This window comes from Rhagoletis pomonella, unplaced genomic scaffold (assembly GCF_013731165.1).
Source record: "Rhagoletis pomonella isolate Grant_MI unplaced genomic scaffold, Rhpom_1.0 Rhpom_scaffold_00008, whole genome shotgun sequence".
In the NCBI taxonomy this organism is placed as follows: Eukaryota; Metazoa; Arthropoda; class Insecta; order Diptera; family Tephritidae; genus Rhagoletis; species Rhagoletis pomonella.
The window spans coordinates 16,569,342-16,592,259 of record NW_023458562.1 but is presented as its reverse complement, the minus strand read 5'-3'; the positions used below and the strand labels follow the sequence as shown (position 1 = coordinate 16,592,259).

General features: G+C 34.1%; 1 protein-coding gene across 4 annotated transcripts in view; it reads left to right on the top strand.

Moving 5' to 3' along the window:
* Window positions 1–984: 984 nt before the first annotated feature.
* The window catches only part of LOC118744253 (mucin-17), a 108,001-nt gene continuing 86,067 nt past the window's right edge, over window positions 985–22,918 (top strand). The window contains exons 1-2 of one of the 4 annotated variants that reach the window (XM_036477142.1): window positions 985–1,225; window positions 6,014–6,411. In XM_036477142.1, coding sequence (XP_036333035.1) covers window positions 6,309–6,411 — 103 coding nt within the window. In that variant the 5' untranslated portion in view covers window positions 985–1,225; window positions 6,014–6,308. Of the gene's footprint in view, window positions 1,226–5,947; window positions 6,412–22,918 lie in introns of all 4 variants that reach the window. The other 3 variants (XM_036477141.1, XM_036477140.1, XM_036477143.1) reach the window with 3 other exon arrangements.

Genomic DNA, 22,918 nt, shown 5'->3' with positions numbered 1-22,918 from the left:
TTTGATATTTTTTTGCAAGCATTTAGAAGTTTGTTTGTCAGATCACTTATTTCTTTGCACATTATTGCTCTTTTCTTTACTCAATACATTTGTTGTTGACTATTTTTAACCGGCTTAAAAAAAAAAAAAACAAAAAACCAAGGCTATCTATCACTCATCGGAATATTTTTTTTTGTGCATGTTAGCGCATAAATTTCAACCACGTGAAGCGTTTTCGATAATTCTTTTTTTATCGGAAAGGCTGGTCTCATACTACTTTGGTTTAGTTCCGATCATTTCATCATGAAGAAATTAACGGTACTCATACATTTTTATGCGAGCATTGAAGTCGGTTGTATTTTCTGCTTAATTGAAACAGTTTTTCAAAAAAACGAGTAATTTTTACTTAATTTTAAACTAAAATCTAATTTCACGTAAGGGCTGTTTGCAGCTCTCAAGGAAATTACAAGAAATATTTTTCATTATTGAAGAAGTACTTTGCTTTTGCTGTAACTTTTCTTGGAGAAATAAATGTATGTATGAGCAATTTTTTTCTTGCAAGCTGCATATAGATTAAAAAAACATTTTATAAGCAAATATTTCTTTCCATTTCTGTTGCGCAATTTTATATGAATTTTTCTTCATAAGAGCTGCAGCACTTTATGAGTCGTTTTCAAAAACTTCAATAATAAGTAAAATATTTGGTTTATGCATATATAGGGAAAAATAGATTTAAGTTTAGATGAAATAAACCTAACCAAGTCTCTTACGTTATACCACCTGCTGCTATCGGTTTTCTGCAAACAGTCTTACGTTTTCTGTACTCCACTCTTTGTCTCTTGAATTTAATAGTTTTGCCGCTCGTCGTTTTCCCTTCGCAACTCCCATTAAAACTGCTCTGGCCGAGTTATTTTTGCGAAAACCATCAGACTCGCCATAAATTCTCTCTCGCCTTGTTGTACATTTTCTGCTTCGCTTTTGCTTTCTGATTCCACTTTAGCACTTGGCTCTTTGTCACTGCCATTTAATTTTCTTGCATTGCTACCAATTCTTGTGCTACCACTCTACCAGGCAAGCCTATACCGCAAGCTCTACTCCACAACAACTCGACTACCTTGACGCTGGCTAATAACGAAAGCTGAGGTTAGTTTTACTCGAAACGCGTTTATGAACGGTTTAACGCTGGTGCGCTGTACGTGGCTGAAAAAAATCGTTTGCGAATAATTAAAACAATAAAATCATAATAGTAATATTTAATAGCAACAAAAATGGCATTGCAATAAAAACTCGTGCATTCTGGAATGCCTCAACGAGTGCGTGTGTGTGTGTGTGTGTCATGTGTCCAGTTTGTTGCTGAGGTCTTTAGACTTTAGTGTAGCTTCCTATACATTTTGGTTTACAAAAATTTGACTGAATTTCTCAAAATACGTACTACTGTTGTTTTGTTTTATGTGTGTTTGACTGCACAGCAATCGAAAAATATAAATTTATATACAAATTTTTATACAAAGGGAAGAGTGAAAGATTTGTGAACAGAATGAAAGAAAGAAATATGTATTAAAAACGACCCCTAGCAAACAATATTTTATTAAAACATTTTTAACCACTTCACAGCTTACATACTTCTTTGGAAATACTGTCGTTTTTTTGTGTGTTATTGTTTTTGTCGTTGCTTATGGCGCTGCTGTCGGTGGCTCAAATTTCAGTCTTGTATTAATTTGTATGCAAGCGACAGCAATAATTTTGCATTTCAAAAACAGTGCTGCGCAGCACGGTGAAGGGTGGAATGGTGCAAGCGAGTGCTTGTCTTTGTGTTTCTAGTTGCCACTCGTTGTGATCAGCGTTGGCGACTAGCGAGCGGGCAGCGGTTGTGATGTGTGGCGTTACGGTGACAAATGACTGAAAGATTAAAAAACAATGAAAAACGAATATTTAAAACTAAATGAAATAAAAGCGTAAAAAGTTGCAGACATATTAAAAGATATTGACAAATAAATATAAGAGACATTAAAAATATTATTAAAAAAAAAAAAGGGGATGGTTTTAAGAAATAGGTGACTGTTTGCTTGGTTTTTGTTGTGGTTTTTGGCACATTTTAATTTGTTCGTTTATTGTTATTGCAACAAATATGTTTTTAGCTCTTCTAATGTCATTAATTCTTTTTATCATTAATTTCTTCATCGATTTTTAAATATGCACAGTAATTTTATATTATCGAATTCCCTTAAACAAAATTAAACTAAAAATATTTATATTATGTGTATATTTTACATCCTGCAGTGCATCATTTAGAATTACTTTAAACTTGCCTTGTACATTTTATTAAGTACTAAAGTAAAGAAAAATTCAGAGGACAACAACTAATTTACAATTATTCAAATAAAAAATGCAAATTTAATAAGTGTATACAATTTCCCCAAAATTGCGGCCACTTTTTTTTAACTTATTTATAACCGTGCCGTATTTTTTGAATGCTTGTACTAGTTTTTGTTACTCATTTTCGAACTTCCCCTTTTTCGTTTCCTTTTAAAAATTAAAATTCATGTAAGCGCTCTGCGCATTTGCAATTTTTTTTATCGGAGTTGTCTTTTATGAACTTCAACAGTTATCAACAACTCGCTTCTGTAATTGTTGTTATAAACGTATCAAAGTAAAAGTTAGTCAAAGCCACTTGACAAACGTACGATACGATTTATCGATAAGCCATAATAAATAAAATTAATATAATAGCAAATGGAAAACAAAGTAAAGAAATCAAAAGAAAATTTGTTAATGTTAGCAGTGATTCATAAATATTCAACCTTCATTTAGCCTAAAAAAATCGCAATAAAATTAATACAAAAATTTCCATTGAGCAGTTCCGTTTAATCATTGCTAAAGCGGTTTGCGCAAAACCAAAGCAAAGTGGTCACAAATTTAAATAAACAAGCCACCAAACTAGTCTACATGCGCCACACTCACTCACTTACTCATTGTCAATCGCGCGTCGCCGCTTTTTAAAAAAACGGCGACCAATCCCTCTGCCGCTATGCTTGCAAGTTCGTTTCGCAAGTCTTTTGTGTTTTGCTGCTTTTTGCTATGCAACTTTTCAATTGATCATTCAACCAAGTCCAGTTTAGAGAGTGTAGTTAATTTTTATTTATTATTTTCTATTTAAATACATACATAAATATGTACATAGCGACGTACCGACATATAGGCTACGCTTGATCTCTTATTTTCCCTATTTTCGTCAGACGAATTATACATGTAGGTTAGCGTTAAACAATATCCCGCTGAGTAAAGCAATTTATTAATTTGACTAAATAAAAAAAAAAAAGAAATGATGCACTAAACCATATTGCATATTAAAGAAATACAACTATATAAGTAGGGATGTATTTGTACATACATACATTCATAAAACACGAAATTTGCTGTGGGAAAATTCATTAAATAACTAATTATTGCGCCAGTAATTAAAAATCATTCAAAATGCTTTGAAGAAATGTCACTTAAATCAATTGCATAAGGTACTTGTTAATTAAATGTATGTATGTATATAAATGAGTGAGGCATAATTTTATGCCGATTTCGTGTTTACGAAAAAATGCAACACTAAGGAGAGGGCGATGAGAAGGCAAAATTTTTTGTAGAAACGAAATCGCCACTAATTTCCCGACATTAATTCACTTGCATCAGTTGTTGCTGTTGGGTTGAGAGATTCGGTAAACCCAGTAAGCTTCGATATAAGGTCAGCAAATACTTCAACATAAATCAGCTCTAACTGCTAACAACAGCTTAGATGGTCCAAAATGGCTACCAACCGCTGGAATTTTAGGGTATTCTCTTCCCTGCCAGTTGCATAACGCCTTATGAAGTCACTTAAATTGGATCATTGGAAGAAACATATAGGCTTCTGTAGGATTCTATTCCTCAAGGTCTACTTTCTGTCATAAGTGCTGTTAGCGCAGTGAGCGCAAATAAGCAGAAAATTGACCTCGCCGGAGGGAATGTCAATAAAGAAACGGCCTCTTCTACTTCTAGTGCATACAAATCCAGGGTCCATATTTAGAACCTTAGTCAAGACACTGGCAGCAACACTACTTCTTGCTCATATACAATCATCATGGAAAGAGGTCAAAGTCGTATTCATATCGAAAGCGGAACAAAGCTTAAAACATTTCCCTACGCATATAGACTAATTAGTCTTACCTCCTTTCAGATTATCAAATACGCAGCACTGGTCTGGTGGTCAAACGCCAAGCAATTAAGCCCCGCCGTCACTCTAGTGAAGCTTTATCGCTTGGCTGTGGCTATTATATCAGCCTAGGGTGTATGCCCAAGAGAAGCACTAATCAGTACAAGCCTCGAGCTATACTCCTTGAAAAAAGGCTCGTTGGAGCGCTCCAATATTACCGAATGTAACCAGCTTGAAAATTAGTTCAGAAAAGTGTATCAGTGGGCAGATGTCCACACCAGAAGAACTAATGGGTCTACTATAAATATAATGTTGGACAGTCACTAGGCATTGGAAATCATGAACGGATTTTAAATGATAGCAATGATAGTAGAAAATTGCAAAAACTTGCTGAACAAACTGGGCACCAACTGGCTGAAAATCACGAAAAGTGCGGAGCATGCAAGGCGCTCAGCCACTGGCGTATGTCAAAGTGTAAAACGCAATACAAGATTTTTGAAACTAGAGTGGCGTTTCTAAGGGACAGTCTAACTAAGAACTCTCATTGCATATCTTACTGGACATTGAAGGCTAAGATACCATATCGCTAAAACGTGACTTTCTGGGGGTTGCCGGAGGAAACCCCAGACCAGCGTAGACTGTATGATAAATAGTAAAAAATTGGGAATTCCTCATCAAACACAAATGGAAGTTTCCACATAGATAAATATGGCTGCCGGTACAGAAGTTTTCGAATGGCTGTCCAATTGTTTAATGCCGATAAGGGAGGCAAACATTTACTTTGATAGACAAACAGCATTCATAGCCATAAATTCATAGGTAGTTTCCATCAATACTTATGTAATTGCAGTTAATGCCAATTGAAACAAAGGAGATTAGCACTCTGTCCGGGGTCTCTTGTTCCCATTTTCAGATGGACTAAGTGTGGCGACCTAGCCTGCGTCTAGCGCGAGCGTCACATTCACAGATAATGTGTTCTGGCGTTTCTACGTCTAGCTCGCAAAAGCAACAGACGTTTCGTTGCTGAACGCCATTTATGGTCTCGAAATATGTCATATGTAGTATATTCAACTTAATATGGAAGAAGCGAATAAGTTGCATGTACATTGTTCACTAAAATAAAAAATAAAATACTCAAGCAATGCAATGAAGCAAAGAAGTACCAACAATCCTATAACAACATTAACAACAACACCTACAATTATAATAAATCAGTAACAATTGTCAGTTTAATACAAAAAGAAGTAAAAAGTAACACCGCTAGCTGCAGACTGCATCTCACAAACACACACATGCACATTTACGCATGCAAAACGCTCATATTTATACACGTACATATGGAAATACATATGTACAGATGTATGTATGCAACTTGCTTTTGCTGATAACCTTGAGAATGCTGTCATCTAGTTACGTATAGCTCCCCACCACTGGCGTCTCAATTACAAATACGAGTTGTTTGCGCCAGCGGGCATACATAGGTTAACGCTGCTGTTGTTGTTATTTTTGTTTTAGCTTTAAAAGCAATTACATTTCATACATACTTATTTTCTGTATTTCTCATTTTATTCGCCGCTGCCAACACTGCGACCGCTCGCTTTAGTAACCAAGCAATTCCTCCATATTCTTTGTTTATTAACTTGTAATTTTTTTTTTAACCTAAATAACGGTAAAAATACATATTTAAGGATATCAAGAACTGGATTTCGATCTTAATAACAATAGCAAATAAAACAAAAATCACGCGCTGTTAATAATACAAAAATAATTACAAAATTAATTTCTTAGCGAAACAAAAAAAATAAATTATTTACATCAACAAATAAATACACACCACAAAACTCAATTGTTTAGCAATAAAATCGCCACATGTGTTCGCGCCGCAAAAGAATGCATTGCACAAAAATCAAACTGAAATAAGCAAATGAGAAAATTTGTGAAAAAAGAATTGAAAAAATTAAAAATTTAATTAATGTGTTTTGCCAACAAAGAAACATAATACTTGTTTTAACAAAAGGTTTAAAAATTAAAATAACAAAAAACCTTCATAGCAAAAACACAAAAAAAAACCAATTTAATACTGCGCATCATAATAACAACAACAACTGCACGTACACTCAGTGTGGTCGACACACTCGCACACAGCAGCATGGGAATACCACAGTTTTGTGTTCGCTGCATTCTCAAGCGCCTGCCGCTGCTCACCTGGATGCTGACGTTGGCAACGCAGCTCGCTATTGGACAGTCACAAGGTGAGTTCTTCGCTGATTGAATGAGTGATATTTAATTTTTACCATGTACACTTTTTTTTCTTACTTACTTACTTTGATTCCCGTGAAAACGGCGCAATTAGCGGGAATTTTTTACGGTTGCGCTTGCCAATCATTGTGTGTGGCAATAGTTGGCTCCCTTTATTTTGTGAGTGTATGTGCAGAATTTTTTGGGGTTTTTACATAATTTATTGCTGTGAAGAATTGCAGTTGCGCAATAGCAGGAAATGAATCAGTGCAAGCAGACGAAATAAAACACCGTGAACTTCAGTTATTTATGTACATATGTACCTTTGTTAGGATGTTGGGGTATTTTGTTGTAAAATTAACTTATATAGGGTGAATGTGCTCTTGAAACTTTAAATTCCGGTTTTCGTTTTTAAATCGGCATTACTTAAGTGCTGGAAAAAATATGTATTTTTAATACTTACTATTTTTTATAATGATACTGCTCATTATATATGTATATAAATTCATATTTAAAACTTTGTGCAAAAATTATAAAAATTTTGCAAAATTGCATCTGAATTTTAAAATTTTTAATCAGATTTTTAAATTTTTTCTGAGTATGCAGTTTTATAGCCCATTAAATTTTTATATAATCAAGTGTAAATCTTAAGTTGCTAAAAGATCGCATAGATTTTTGGCAGATTTTTTTCCACGCATTTTCTTCCATATGTTCGACCGTTTTTTTTATATGTAAAAAGCATAATACTAGAATTAAAAAAAGCTGATTAAAAAGTAGAAAATTTAGATGCAGCTTTACAAAATTTTTATAATTTTTTGAAATATGAATTTATATGGTTTTTTAGACAATGAGCAATACTTTTATAAAAAATAACAAATATTAAATAAACAAAAGCAAAATTGACAAAGTTTGTTAAAATATCGCGTCCCTGTTTATTTTTCCACCACTGTAAATGTAGGATTTTTTAAAAGGACTTTGGAATTTGAAAAATATAATTAATTCAAAAAATAATTAAAAAAATTCCGTGCAGTGGAGGAAGACAGCATAAGTATCAAATTAAAAAGAAAATGTACATAGAATTTAAACAGATTAATTTTTATCATGCATAAGCACGAGTAGGTATTGAAAATGTCTTTTTAAATTTTGTTCTAGAATATCCTTGAAATTTTTAAATATTTATTTTTGAGAAAACTATATGTTAAGGACTAAAATACACTCGAATACTCCCTCGAATTTTTTCCTTTTAACTTTATTAGCATAAAAAAACAAAATTTAATACAAGGTCATTTTCAACAGATATTTGTCCTTGTGAACCGCAAAATTTTACTTTATTTTTTAACTCTACAGAATTTTTTCTTTCATTTGGTACCCATATTGGAACTTTTGGAATTAATCATATCTTTCAAATTTCAAAGTCCTTTTCAAAAAATTCTGACGTCAGAGAGAAAAACTAAAAACGCAGTTTTCGTGTGTTTTCCAATTTTGTGCTCGTGTGTTTTCAATTTTTTTTTTTTTGTTTTTGTCGCACGGTGTTATAGCTGCAGCTTACAGAATTTCCACCAAAATTCTTAATTTCATATATTGGAGCGTTAATGACAGACCTAATCTAAACATGAACCACTTTCTTATTATATTTAACAATAATTGGTTATAATGAAATTTAATTTGACTAATTATTAAAAAAAATCTTTCAAAGCAGAAATGACATAGTTGACCTCCAAAAAATTAGCAAAGTTCATTGCGACTATTAACCTAATGATTCCGCTAAAAGTATCCGAAACTGTTGAGGAATAAAAGAAAATCACTTAATTTGTTAAGGTTGTCATACCAAAGCATTTCAAATTTGCTAAAAAAAAAAACAAAACAAATTAAACACAAAAAAAATTTAGAAACAACAAATTAACAAAAAACCAGAAAAATCAAAGCATTTATTAATAATCAGTTTAATTTGGATTTTCTCGCATTTGTTTGCCTATTTGTTGTTGCCACTTCCGCTGCTTCCCACGCACCAGAACGCTGAATGCGGATAGTAGGCAACAAAATGCGTTTGGAGTTTTGTTTTTATTTTTTTGCTATTTTTTTTTGTTTTATGTGCGACTCTCTTTGTTTGACCTTTGCGTAAGTGCGGTGACGACCGGAAATTGTACTAAGTACTACTGCGTGCGCATACGTCCGCATGTACGTAAATAAGTACGTACGTGAGTCTCTGCGACTTGAAATTCTAATAACTTTTTTCATTTAGTGCAAGCAGACAAAAAAGCGTCGCGTGGAAAGAACTACTAAAACGTAGTGCAGAAAAAAAAATATATGCGTTTATTTATTTACCCGTACGTGTCTTTGTTGCAGCTTCTTGGTTTTTATTTTTTCATATTAAATAATAAATAAATCTATTATATTATAGCTTAACGGAAATATGTATGTATGTATGTACATATGTATTTATTAAACTTAATATACATTCAACTTGAGAACTATTGCAATACCAACAACGCTAGCTGTCTGTGAACTTCACTTGTAAAAAATGTGTGAAAATTATTTAAAGGTCAACATATTTAGGGAATCTGAAACGAAATAATATACATATTTATTAATATTTTGAGTTCACACACATTTTTCATTGTGCTAAGGTCATTTTTGATACTAATCTTACTCGTAGTTGATTTCCCTGATCCAAGTTTCCAGCAGACATTTCTAATTTATGTACATAGATGCATAAATTCAAGTGCAGAGGTTATCGTGTTTTCACCCTACTTACCGAGTCTGTAACAGTTTTAATTAATAAATTATAGGTTATAAACTTTTCAAGTAAATTTGTTATGGGTGCAAATATAGTGCTTCTCATGAATATACGACACCCACACATTGACAAGTTTTGACTATTTATTTTTTATAATTTAATTTACTTGTCTTTTTTTTTTAAATGTACCGCGTAAACCTTTTCACCACTTTTAAAAAAACATTAGATAGAATTTTGTAAGTTAATAAAAAAATATATTATTATTTGAGGGATTCACAGCGGCGTCGTAAGTGTCGTAATGTTGTATGTCGTAAACTTTAAAAGCTTAAATAAATGTTTAGAGCACTTGAAACCACAACCAACTATTTTTTAACACTGCAAAAATGCATAATATGACTTTGATGGTACTTTACGGACCCCTGTAATATTCTTTTTAGGCGTTTAAAGTTTACGACATACAACAATACGACACTTACGACACTGTTGTGAATACCCCAATTGTATTTACATACAATTCACACTATAAAAAAAGCTATATAAATAAATGTTTCAAACTTTGTACAAAATTTAGAAAAATTCGTTAAAATTTGGAATTTTTCAATAAAATTATTAGAAAAATTTTAAAATTTTTTGTTGACTCCATTTACTACATATGGTATCTTAATTCACAAAGGCCCAAACCAACAAATTTTTTATTTTACATAAGAAGCAAAAAACATTAAGAAAGAGTATAAAAACAGGTAGGGTGGCATGTAACTACGTCATTTTTGGTACTAACACTTTAAAATTTTTATTGAAGGTGTAATACCTCCTATGACCTTTGTGAATTAAGGTAACGATATGTAAGGAAAATGATTGACTCCGTCAACCAAAAAAATTCCAAAAATCAATCGTCTTCTATAGCCATGCCAAAGTTACATTTTATTAAATCAGAATTAAATGCGTTTATGGTGAAGCGAAGGCTATTTTGCAAAGTTATAAGCCTACCCGCACTCTACCAGATCCAAGTTTCAAACTTTGTGCAATATTTAAAAAAAACAACAACAACAACAAACTTTCGTAAAAATTTCGAGCTTTTTTAATGAGATTGAATTCATCTCAACTGGCTTAAAATTACACTTGGTTTTTTTAGAATTTTTTGTCACCATTTTTTATTCCACATAAAAATAAATTGTGTGTATTCGTTATATGGAAGAAAGTGGGACAACAAATTTTAAAAAGTCAACCGTAATTGTTAGCCATTTGAAGCTTGTACCTACTTTATTCTACACGAATTATATTGGCTAAAAAACTGCATACTCAGAATGTTTCAAGAAAATCGAATTAAAAAAGCTAGACATTTTTACGAAAGTTAGGTGATTTTTTTAAACATTGCACATAGTTTGAAATTTGGATTTACACGGATTTTGTAAAAGAATGAAAAACATATAAAAAAATAAACAATCAAAATTAAATAACAACAAAGTAATATATTAAAACTTATCAAAATATGGTGGTTTTCGACCACTGTATGTATATTAATGAAATGTGAACATACTTATCTTGCTCCATTCAAAATTAAAATACTCGTAAATTTTCAAATCAACGCGTTTTTTTTAAATTCCACATTTTAAGTTATACTAGAATTCCAAGGGCTAGAAAACAGTATTCAAAATAAATGCCTAAAAAGTCAGAGTCGAGCTGCATACTGGCCTTAACGCAGAACGAGAATTGACCCTCGGAATACCTTAAGACTTAAGGTATTGGCCCAATTCAGACTTGCTTCGCTTTGAGAATTGTCAAAAATTATTTGGAATATACTAAAACGTCTGAAGGCAGACCAAATGGCAGCTTTGCTTAAGTTGCTTTAAGGGCCTCAAAGTTTCAAATAGGCAAATATTTGTTCTTTGAAAGCATTTTGTAGGCCTTTGCCAAAGAGGTATGTTTCCCTTCTAAAGGAATTTAAACAAACTGCTGCAGACTGTTCAAACAAAAATTTGGTTATTTAATTAAAAAAGAAATCGCTGAAAATATAAGCAATTCAAAATGAAATGGATGTGGTTCGTTGTTTCCATATTTATATTTAACTTAGAGTAAAAAGTTGCAAAGTCCACTTTTTCAAACTTAACACGAGAGAAAAAAACTTTTTTTCAGCCATTTTCTTCAAGTAAATCGCTTTTTTTTGAATTATAATATTTTTAGTAAATGTACATATCGCTAGCTTAGATTGAAAAGTTGCTGACTGATTTCAAAATAAAAAATACGTGTCGTCTTATTTTCGATATTCTTGAGTTTTGGGGGTGGCTGAAAAAAATAAAACTTTGGACCACTCTAATGCACACACTTAGGTAATTCTTTGAATGCGTTTCCGAACTTTAACTAACGTGTAAGTGAAAAAATTTTGCCGCTGCTATTTGTCAATATTTTCCTTCAACTCTATTCACTTTTGCACTCACATTCAAACTTTGACATTTGCATATTTGTCTGCAAAGCACACCACGAACTTGCTGGCAAAAGACACTTTTCGTTGACAAAAAAACCAAAATGCAAACAAACAAAAAAGTGCTTAGCTACATACTATATTCCTTCACACACATATATACGTAACTACGTTAGCATGTGTACACTCATGTGAGTATAGTATTTATTTGCATTTGCCTACTTACAATTTTTATTTTCGCTATTCGCTCGCTGTTCAAACGCTCAAACGCATGGCTTTAAAAAACTGCTCTAGCGCAATGTATTTATTTAAGCTACCATATGTGTGCTTTAGCACTTGCTATTTATATGTACATATACATATATGTGCAAGCATATGTAAATACAAAACCATCTAAAGATAAACAGTCAGTAGCCTCGCAAATAAACTTTGAAGTCATGTGTTTGTTTCTTATTTTAATTGGTTTTTTTTTACTATTGCGTTCTGTTATCTAAAAACATACACACACATACATATGTACATACATACGTATATGAAAAAAATACGACAATTTTAAAAATTTAAGACTTTTGTATTTAAATGCAAATTAATGAAAATTATTTATGTCTTTTGATTTCTAAACACAGAACACTCCCATATACTATTGACAACATTTAGTATGTATGCAGCAACTCAGGTTACTGTTAAGACACATGGCTAAGTCCTTGGTCTAACAAGACATTGTTTATTAAATAAAATTTGCATTAATAATTGCCACGAGTCTTATACATAAGTAGATTGCGAAGAAATTAAAAGTTGCTTAGTTTTTTGTATTAATTCTGATTAGATTAGAACAACTAAGTTGCCAAGTTGTGTGTGCAGAAATGAAATCAAGCAGCAGTGTTGCCAGGTCATTGAAGTGATAAATCGTCAGTTTGGCTCTCAAAAATTGTCATTTGCATGTCAAAATCGTCAACATATAAAAAATTTGAATAAACACAACCAAGGAGCTCTTTTGTTGTTTTTTTTCATTTTATTCTAGCTTCTGATTGCTATACATAAAAAAAAAGTTAATTTTTTTTTTTAATTTTTAAAATTTGCATTACTTTTAACAAAAATAATTTTAATTTCAATAAAATCATATTTTCATCTTATTTTTTTTTTTTACTGCAACTTAACGATGCTTATTAAAAACTGTTTATACTTACAAGCTTCGCTAAAGAACTTATTCATAACTCTCTAGGCTCAATAAAAATGTTTACCAGTACACAACGTCAAAAACGCAAAAATTACGAATTTGACCGACAAAAACTACACAAATAGTGATGAAAGATGAAAACTACTTATCGATAACTACAATTATGTATTAGCAGAAATGATAAACTCTCAATAGGTGTTTGCATTGCAACTTTTAGTTGCCTGTGTAACTATCTTCAAAGTTGAGAACCAGCCAAATTTGACTATAAAGAAAAGTCATTGGGTCACAAAAATCGTCAAATCGTCATGGCAGTAAACAATCTTCAAAATTACGACCAAATCGTCAACCTGGCAACACTGTCAAGCAGTCAACAGTAGCTTACGCTTGTAGGAAGTACCACCTTAATGTAATGATAATCCGCCAAGTACTTACGCATAATACTGGACGAAACCTGAATTGTATTGTAGACAAAACACTCAAAACACTTTCGTCTTAACTTCGATAGCAGCTAGGACATGCCCCTGAAACCAATGGATATGTTAAGCAAAAGATAAGGATAAGGGGCTTACTCAGCTGGACTAATTACTAATAAGGTGGCATTTCTATCCCAGCCTATAGATAGATAGAAAAGTGTAATCTGGGGAAGAAACTGACGGCCTTAAGCAGGAAAATAATAAGGCTCATGCTGTTTTCCCGACCACTTTACTATTTTCCTTGTGAAAGTAGCAGCAATACAGAAAGCTGTTAAATATCTACGATCAAGAGCTAAGTAAGGTTAGGTTAGGACAATTATCAGCTGGACTTTATGCTACCACAGCGGTAACTGCTAACGCCCAAAAGTTTTTTAGCCTAGAACGAGATTTCTCAGGCGGAAAATTGTTTCCGCCCAGCATCCTTTGAGTTGACAGAAGGCTAATTTGTCTAACAACAGTCCGCCAGTAGCCACCATTCTCGCTTTTATCAGTGAGATCGACTCGAGGGTGGTTTTCCTGACCAACTCATCCGCAGCGCAGTGTCCAAAAATATCAGTATGGCACGGGACCTATATAAATTTCACTAGGAAATGAGGTCACGTAATCACCTACTAGTTTAGAGTGATCTAAAAGCCCTGATGACAGTTTAGCTGTCGGCCACCGCCAAACCTCTCGTCAAGCTTCGATCCACCGTGTAGAAGTTAACCGGTGCCTAATTGCAAGAAAAGTTTTCGATACCGAACTTGCTCAGATTCGCCTACCCTACACTTTGGCTTGATTAACATAAATCCGCAATAAGTCCGAATCATGAACCTAGCTGTGCTTGTTTCTTTTTTAGCAGCCGCCCTAATCTTCTTCTTCTTGTTTGGCTCTGTAACGGGCTTCTGTGAAAGTGAATCCAAGTTTTTCTCCACCTGGCCTTTCCATCGCAGTGGATGCCACTTTATTCCTCTGCTATCTCCGAGTTGAATACTTTCCAGGTGGGAGCATTTGTTTCGATTCGTTCGACTTGAAATTCCGAACCTGCGTATGACAAGCTTGAAAAATGCTTGAAGTAGAGCCTATAGCTTTTTTATGCCTTCCTTCTATGGTATTTTCTGCTTCAACCCCGGAACACTGTCTAATGGCGTTTTCTTTTCTAAAAAAAATGTTGCTTGTTCATTGCCCTCTACTTAGTATTTGTGGGAAGTGGGAAATGAGAAGGTGACCAAAAATATAACCTGGAATAAATATTTACAAAGAAAATACTAGTCACTTGGTGAAAACAATTTCACAACTATAAAAGTTTTATTGGTGGAATAGACTTTGCCAAAAGGGGATCGACTAAGTATAAACTGTTTGAACATGGAAATAAAGGCTTCCCATACATTGGGTATTGACCAAAAGCATTGTCATTCGTTCTAAAAGGACTGGGCACTCATTTCAGAAAACGGTTAAAGTAACGCATGTAACATTTATATCGTTACCTTAATTTACAAAGGCCCCAACAAACAACTTTTTATTTTATTTTAAAGGATTGAAAAGGTCACAAGTAGATCTCTAAGAATCTTGTCAGCCAACTGAGGGTTAAAAACTTTCTACTAATAACAAAAGACTTAAGCAACGAACCTGTTTCGTTTTCAATCAATTACAAAAAAAAAATCTAAACAAGCTGTAGCTGTTTTTTACAGCTACGAAAAGTTATTTACTTCACAAAGAAGCAGAGAAATGTAGAAAAATTAACAAATTCGTTGCCACAGAAAGTGCGATGAACTTTCAAGGTTAAAAAATTAAGAAAGCTTGAAGGTGAAAATAATGCGTAGAACAAAGAAATGGGAGATTTTTTAAATTATAAAATATATCAAAGCAAAATGCTAAATGGAGAAAGACCTTAAAGTCTCCGTTAATATGTAGCAAGGCACGTCTTTTTTCGAAAAATGTGTGACAAAATTTTAGTTACCTCACATATGTATATAAAAAAGTTTTTTTAATTTATTTCTTTATTTCCTTATGTTCACATAACTTTTCTAGGGTGTGCGCTTTTAATTTAATCTACATATGAATATGTGGATTTACATAGATAACTGCTGGTGACATAATATTAGACAGGTAAACTCAGGAATTTACAAAAATGTGTTACATCATTTTTTGTAGTAGCATTTTGTAAAGAAATTTACAACGAAAATGAGTCAAAAGAAAAAGTTAAATAAAATTTATGCTAATTAGAATCTGTGAATTAGTCTTTTTTCGCTTCGTTTTCTCACATTCATGCCATTTGACTTGGCCTTTTGAGCCACAAAAGTTGCTCAAACAAAAACCAGCTCCGTTTGGAGTGAAGCGGATTCAAATAAAAAATAAATTATTTAATTATATACAAGCCAACAAATTCAATTCAAACACGAGTGGCAATAAAATATTTTCAATATATGTGTTGTTGTACAAATACACATACGCGAGTGGCCAAAAATATGCTAATAATATGTATTAGCTAATGAAGTGATGATCACATAGGCAACAACAAATACAACACAAAACATGAAAAAGAAATACAAAAAAAAATTGCAAAATCTTTGCCGGCCAATATTTATGCAAAGCATCGCCGCTAACAGCTGCATGAACGCGAGAAGAAAGCCAGGCGAGGGATGCGCCATCGCAGAAGAAAATAAACTTGTTTCGGTTTTTTTAGAGAAAAAATAGCGACGAGATTGAAATTTTAACATTTTTTTTTTATTTATTTATTTCCTTGCTTTTAGTCTCATCTTCATTTTATTGTAAAAAAACAGTGCGTATTGAAATCCAATACTTTTCTTAAAACGCGAAAAAAGTCAAATGACAAAATGTAAACAGCATCAGCGGTGATTTAAATGAAAAGTTAATAAAGAAATATTCGCAGAGACTCTGTGGTGTAGAAGGTATGCAATAGTGAAGAAATCTGATTGTTGCTGCGCTGACAGTGCACCGACAGCAGCTGGCAACTGTAGTGAAGATGTTCGTCGTGACGCAGTTAAACTAGTTTTCTTTCTTTTTAGCTATCGCTGTTGCCGCATTTGTTGTTGCAGCTGTTGGCATAGCATGTTTTCCCATTCCTCGTATTTTAAACTTCGCTGATGAGGTTGTAAGGATCATCGAATTTTATGCCAATCAGACTATAAATAATTGAAAAATGTTTTAGGTTTTAAGCTGAGGTTTAAACTTTTCAAAGCCGGGGTACACATTTTAAAAGTTTTATGGAGAAATGTTACAAAGCCTTAGTTTTGATACTCGCTATGGCTGAGAATGATAATAATTTTGATGAGACTAAAGAAATTTTTTTTTTTTACTTATTCCTATAGGTACATTAACCTATTCAAAAGCAGTGTTTCGAGCATTTTCTAACAGGATTGCTTTTCGATTGATTAACCTACATACATAATATACCTTCGTTGGCTTTTGAACCAACTGTATATAATCTTTGGGACCTTTGAGTGTTTGCATCGGACGGCGTTTTTTAGAATTGGTTTTTACCAGATCGCTTGCTGCCTTGTTCGATCTTGAACCTCTTCTCAAAGAATGGTATCTTGTCCATGCCACATCGGTGAGACTTGGTATTGAAATCCTCGCTATGATTTCCCCAAGAATTCTCGCCGTCTGCTCTATGATTATATGTAGTAGCGTTAGACACTAGGATGACCTAGGAGGCTAAAGTGGGGCAAGTGCGCAACCCACCCGCTATACAACAGGTGCACCACAGCCGCTGAATCCTAGGGGAACTTTTTAAATATCTAGATCGGCGTGGTGGAGCACCTACATTCCTTTTTTCTAAACCAAGATCAAAATGCTCAAATGGAGTGTTGTAAAATTTCTATTCAATGTCTAAGAATGCACAAAGTACTACTCCAACTACCTTAAAATAGTGCGGTGTGATATAAATAGACGGGGCAGTGCTGTATCCGTTGATCTACCAGTCCACAATCTTGTATGTTTGTTTATAATTTTCCCCAATTCCCTACAGAAAAATGCTGTTAGATTGAACAGCCGAAAATATCTGCCAAAGTGTAGTTTTTTGTGCCTGATGTAGGAATAAACTTGATATGAGCTTACCTTCATGCTTGGGGGAGATGTGCCGTGCTCGGATTTAACACATGGACCTGATTAGGATCGGGTTCAGAAGATCCAGACATGGTCCCTATCTATCCATCTCTGGAAATTTCTATTGCTCAAATGAAGCTATTTACCATCGTAGTGGTGAACAGGAGAACACACGTCTCGCTGTTTTTCAGTCACACAAAGTGGGTCCACGGCGGTCGTTGTGAATTTCTACTTCCGAAAAGTGGATGCTTAGACAATCTAGGATCCTTTACTCCTTACTTCTAGCGTAGCTCTTGTCTGGAAGTTTTATATCTATTTGACTTCGAACTGTTCTGGCGCAGTGATGTCTGTCTCTTTTCGGAGTGGAGGAAATTTTTTCACAGACTTTCTTGAAACTGTTTCCCATGAGTTCGCAAATCTGTTTGCTGTGGGTGGTTAAGGTTGACGCGTGATCCCAATTCCCATTACGCTTTGTCCGCTTAAACAATTTTCTGACTTATTTCCGAAGAGCTGACAGATGGTTGTTCCACCATGTAATCTTTTTCGGAAGCCCGATTAGGATGCTTTCATTAAGAGATCGTTCACGTTACCGATCTTTGCAACCACTTCCACATATGCCTGTTGGCAGTACTTGGGCGATACTGAAACTCTCACACTAGCAATCGCTGCTGTCGGCCAGCTGATGATTCGGCTAAGGCCCCGCAGCACCCTCGCTCTGAAATATGTATTAATATCAGAGTTATTATAAAATTTGCAATAAGGTTTTATGGAAACCATTTTCGAACAGAATAGCCAATGTCACTTTAAATACATATATACTTTTCACTTGTGTGTATTCAAATCTTGCAATCATTTTGTAACGAACTTCTTGATGAGCTAGACACTTGAAACTTAGCTCACGATTCGCTTTCAATAAAATATATAAGATGAATTAATCCGCTAGGTGGTGCAGGTGTCGGATAAGTATTTTAAAACCCCTTATTTATGGTCCGATATGGTACATATTTGGAATGTATATTACTTACATGAGAAGCAATAACTCCTGCCCTATAGATGGCGCAGGTGTCGAAATATTTACAAACCTTAGATGAGAAGCAATAACTCCACAAAAAATTTAGCCGTTAGGTGGTGCAGGGGTCGATTTTTTATTTTTTGTTTATCGACCGCTAACTAGTTTATTTGTTTTTGTTTGGTTAAGTACCTACTTGTTTATATTATTAACCGACTTCGAAAAACGGAGAAGATTATCAGTTCGTCGGAATATATATTTTTTATTTTTTACTTTTATTTTTGTTTTTATTTTTATTTATTTTTTATTTTTTTTTATGTTTGGTACCGCATAACTTTGGACCACGTCAGCCTACTAATTTGTTTTAAATCCGATCATTGGATCATGAAGAAATTAACTATAATCTTACATTTTTATATGAGAATTGAAGTCGTTTTTTTTTTGCTTAAAAATTACTTGTTGTTATATTATTTTCAAATAAAAAAGTGATCAGTTTCGTTTCAAATTGACTAAAAATACTCTATTGCTATAGTAAAAATAAGAAGATTTAGATTCGAGAAAAATGAGAAAGTTTTGTTATATTTGTATTTGTTATTGGTTTGACCAACATTTGTTATGTTTGCATTTTCCCAACGAACATAAATAATTATATGCCGTACAAACATATTTTTCAAAAGCATTCTTTAGATACCTTAACAGAGGCATGTACGCACGCGCTCTTCAAAAGTGACTCAATTAAAAATTTATCAGTTTCGAAATTTCACATTAAGAATGTTCACATACCTTTTATATATGTACCTGTCAGCAAAAGCTTAAGCAAAATTTTTATGTAATTTGTTGAAAATTTTTGTGGTAAAGTTTCACTTGCCCATACTTATGATTAAAATGTGCTAGAAGTCGTTTTTCGCGCTTTCTGGCAAACGTCTAAACTCGAGTTATGGCGCTTTTGTGCACCGCACTTATGTGTATTAAAATAAAGCAAAAAACAAATGTTAAGACGCGTTCCACTTGACAAGCTGCAGACACAATTGGAGCAAAAATAGAGAAATATATGCATGTGTAATTATGTACTTATATGTATTGAAGTAAGTAAAAAAAATATAACCGTAATGCAACAAATCGCTTGAATTGAAGCTATAAAAAGCTTTCCTGCTTCTTCTATACTTTTACTTTAAAATTTCTGTCAGTTGTTTTTATGATTTTATTGCCAGCATTTATTATTTTAGAAACTCCTAACGACGCACGTTTATGTATGTAATTGTGCTCATATTTATATACGTACATATGTATGTATGAATATATAAATGTGCAGTTGGTTTGTTTTTATATGTTAACATCTGCTGACACGATTGACAATCATATTAGCACTCACGTTTACGCTTACCGCTGACATTTGCGCCACAACAACAACACCGCCAACAACAAAGCGATGGCCATAGACATTTCACTTTCATTGTACTCGTATTTTCTACATACATACTTTACACTTTTATTGTCTCTTTACTTTTCTTCATAGCGCGCGTTTATGACGGCTTTGTTTTTTCTCTATAAATTTTATAAGAAAATGTAACATTGTACAATGTTAAGGCTGAAGTAAAAGTGATTTTCGCTAACCATCGCTCAATTTAAGTGCATTTGAAAAAGAAAGCCAACAGCCGTCAACCACCAACAATCAGCCCCCAGCAACAATTCGCCTCGCTACGAGTTGAAAGTGAAATTATTGAATCGCGCGTAGAGTTTGTATTGAATTTATGTTGTTGATTTGCATAGCAAAAGCTGACGACTGGTGGCAGTTGGGGATGGGGTAGAGTGTGTGTGACAGCCGCCCGCAAGGTGAGTGCATGTAGAGACAGGTACTTAGCCACCACAACACAAGCCATCATCGGTAAAGGTGTTGACAGTTGCGCTTTGTGGCGTTGTTATGCAGATTTGTTTTTTTTTGTTACGCTGCACAGTTTTGCAATAATTTTAGTGTTTTTCACGGTTTTAATTATACCTTTCACGTTGTGGCAGGTCGTAGGAGATGGGATTTTGTGAAGAGTTGTTAAATATTGAATGTTGGTGTTGGGAATTTCAGTGGCCTTGAAGAGTTTCGAAGAAAAAATTGATAGCAGAGTAGCCCATTTGTAGTTTTGACAAAAAGGAGTAATATAAGTAGAAAAAAGGTTAAAATTTGGACCAACCATGCAAAAATAAATACAATTTTAAAAAGTAGTTGCTTTGGAGCAACCATACACTGTTGAAGACGAAACAAACATGACATACTTCCTGAAAGATGAAGCAAAATTAAGCTGGTGAATTTTTGGGAATTTAAAAAACCTTCCAAAGGTAAATCTGCCCTGAAAAAAACTTTTCAAAAAAATCATCTAATTTCTATGAAGCTCAAAAAGGTTCCAAACCACACCGATGCAATCTCCTGCCAGAAAGCAAGGTACGATAATTTTTAGAAGTTGCCGACAAGTATATATAATGTGGGGACACTATTGTTCATTTTGACCTGCTTCTGCGCAGATAAGCGCGTATTCAGCTCAAGGAAGACTGCTCAATTTCGAAACCATCAGCAGTCTTATTTCTAGAAATACGGCGTTGAGCAGGGACCGCAACGTGAACTTAAGCTTCGACTTTGCTCTGAAGGGAACCAGAACAATAATGGCCGCCTATCTATCTGACAAAATGGATACCTAAAGGGCCTAGCGTATAGCCTTCGGAGATAGCGAAGACATTTATGTAGAAAAAAACTTTCAAAGGCTGGCAATTATTTGATCTGTTTACCCACAGAAATTCGGAGAAAACACCTGTTACCACTTCGCGTTATATTTTAGAGCCATAGGTTTAGAAATGGGGTATCTCGGTGGAAGCATAATATATAATTTTTCGTCCCACTTAGCTACTATGCCCACTTGTTCTTTCCCTACTTTAGGTTTAGGAGAAAATATCATGGCATTCAGCTTTTTCACCTAAAAAGCAATGGGTGTCACCTTTAGTCTTCGTATTAGCCTTGGTCTTCATAATCATCTTCGTCTCCGAATTTGTCTTCGTATGCGCCTTCGGTTGGTCTTCGTATTTCTATTATTGTTCGTCTTCGTATTTGCCCTCGCGTTCATTTTTGTGTTCGTAATCGTATTCGTATTCATGTTAGTGCCTGTGCATTCATGTTCGTGATCAAAAGGAAAAAAAATGTGAACAAATTTCGAATTTTCGAAATATCTATAACAAATTTTTGTATGAAAGCGTTTCAGCACGTGCCACATCTACTATTATAATACTTTCACTAATATGCCATATGAAAATAAAAAATACAAATAAGACAAAAAAAGTGTATATAATTAATAAGAAACTAAAAATAAGTTCGCTTGAAACCTGAGCAGCCATAAAGTTCGCGCCCGGCTGACATCCCACACATGCAAAGCGTGCCGATATTTCCTCAAATGTGTTGCAGAAAGTATTGCAAATGCATTGCTTTGTCTCATTTTCCAAAGGTGATTTATGGCAAATGCCAACAACAACAAGCAGCTCTAGGCAGCTGGCTTATATGTAGCAAAATGCGCCAACCGAATAAACAGCGATAATGAGAGCGGCTAGCGGGCTATGCCAGCGCAATAGACCAAATGGCGCTGTTGGCGCAAGTAATCGCAGGCAATCACTTTATTATGTTTTTGCGCTATTTTTTTTATATAAACATACATATATTTTCTTTCTTTTATTTGCAATTCGATATGGCCGCATAACAATAGCAGCCATAATCAGAGCAGTGTGAGCAGGAAGCTTTAGGCGATGCATAAATGAAAGTGCAAAAAAACAACAAAACGCAAATAATTTCCAATCAGTAGTAATTATAAGTAAAGCCAAAAGCCAATGGGGAAAAAGAAATAAAACAAATAAAAACAAAAGCATTTCCAATACCAGCGGCGTAATGCGAGCGAGTGTAGTACCAATACTGCTTAGTGTTTTTTTTTTGTTGCGGTTGCACATGCGCTTACAGGCATGCGCAGCAGGTGATACATATTTATATGCATACATATACTCATATATAGTAAACATATAAGCCACTTATGTAAGTCAATCAACTATACATTTGTGTGCGTGTGCGCGCACCTAAAGTGTAGCAAGTGTGGCAGGCAGAAAGCAGCAGCAGCAGCCACCCCAGGCCTCGCAGTAGCAACAATACGATGAAAACAACAAACTAGTAGTTGTACGAACATAAACAGTTAATCGTAGACGTATGTACGTATGCATTTGCGCGAAACCTATTTATATAGTAAAGTTGCCGGCAAACCGACATACTGGCTGCACTGCAACATTTTCGCTTTTTGCCGTTGCTTTGGCTGGCAGGCAATGGCTGATTTGTTGTCATTTTCCAAATGCTTCAGGCATTCATTTTTACTTTTCTCCCATTTTTTTTCTTTTCTTTTCGCTATTTTTCCACATTTTCACATTCCACTTTTTCGCTATGTCAGACTAAGCGCGCTGCTCCAGTTAAAATGTAACGCATACGCTCCGTTGACCGCAAGGCAATTCGCAGCCGATGCATTTTACTGCACTTACTGCTGCCATGATTAGCGCATATACGGCTTATGGCTACTTACTGCTACAGGTGGCCGATATGTATAGATACATACATACATATATACATATATACATTTATATGCACATAGATAC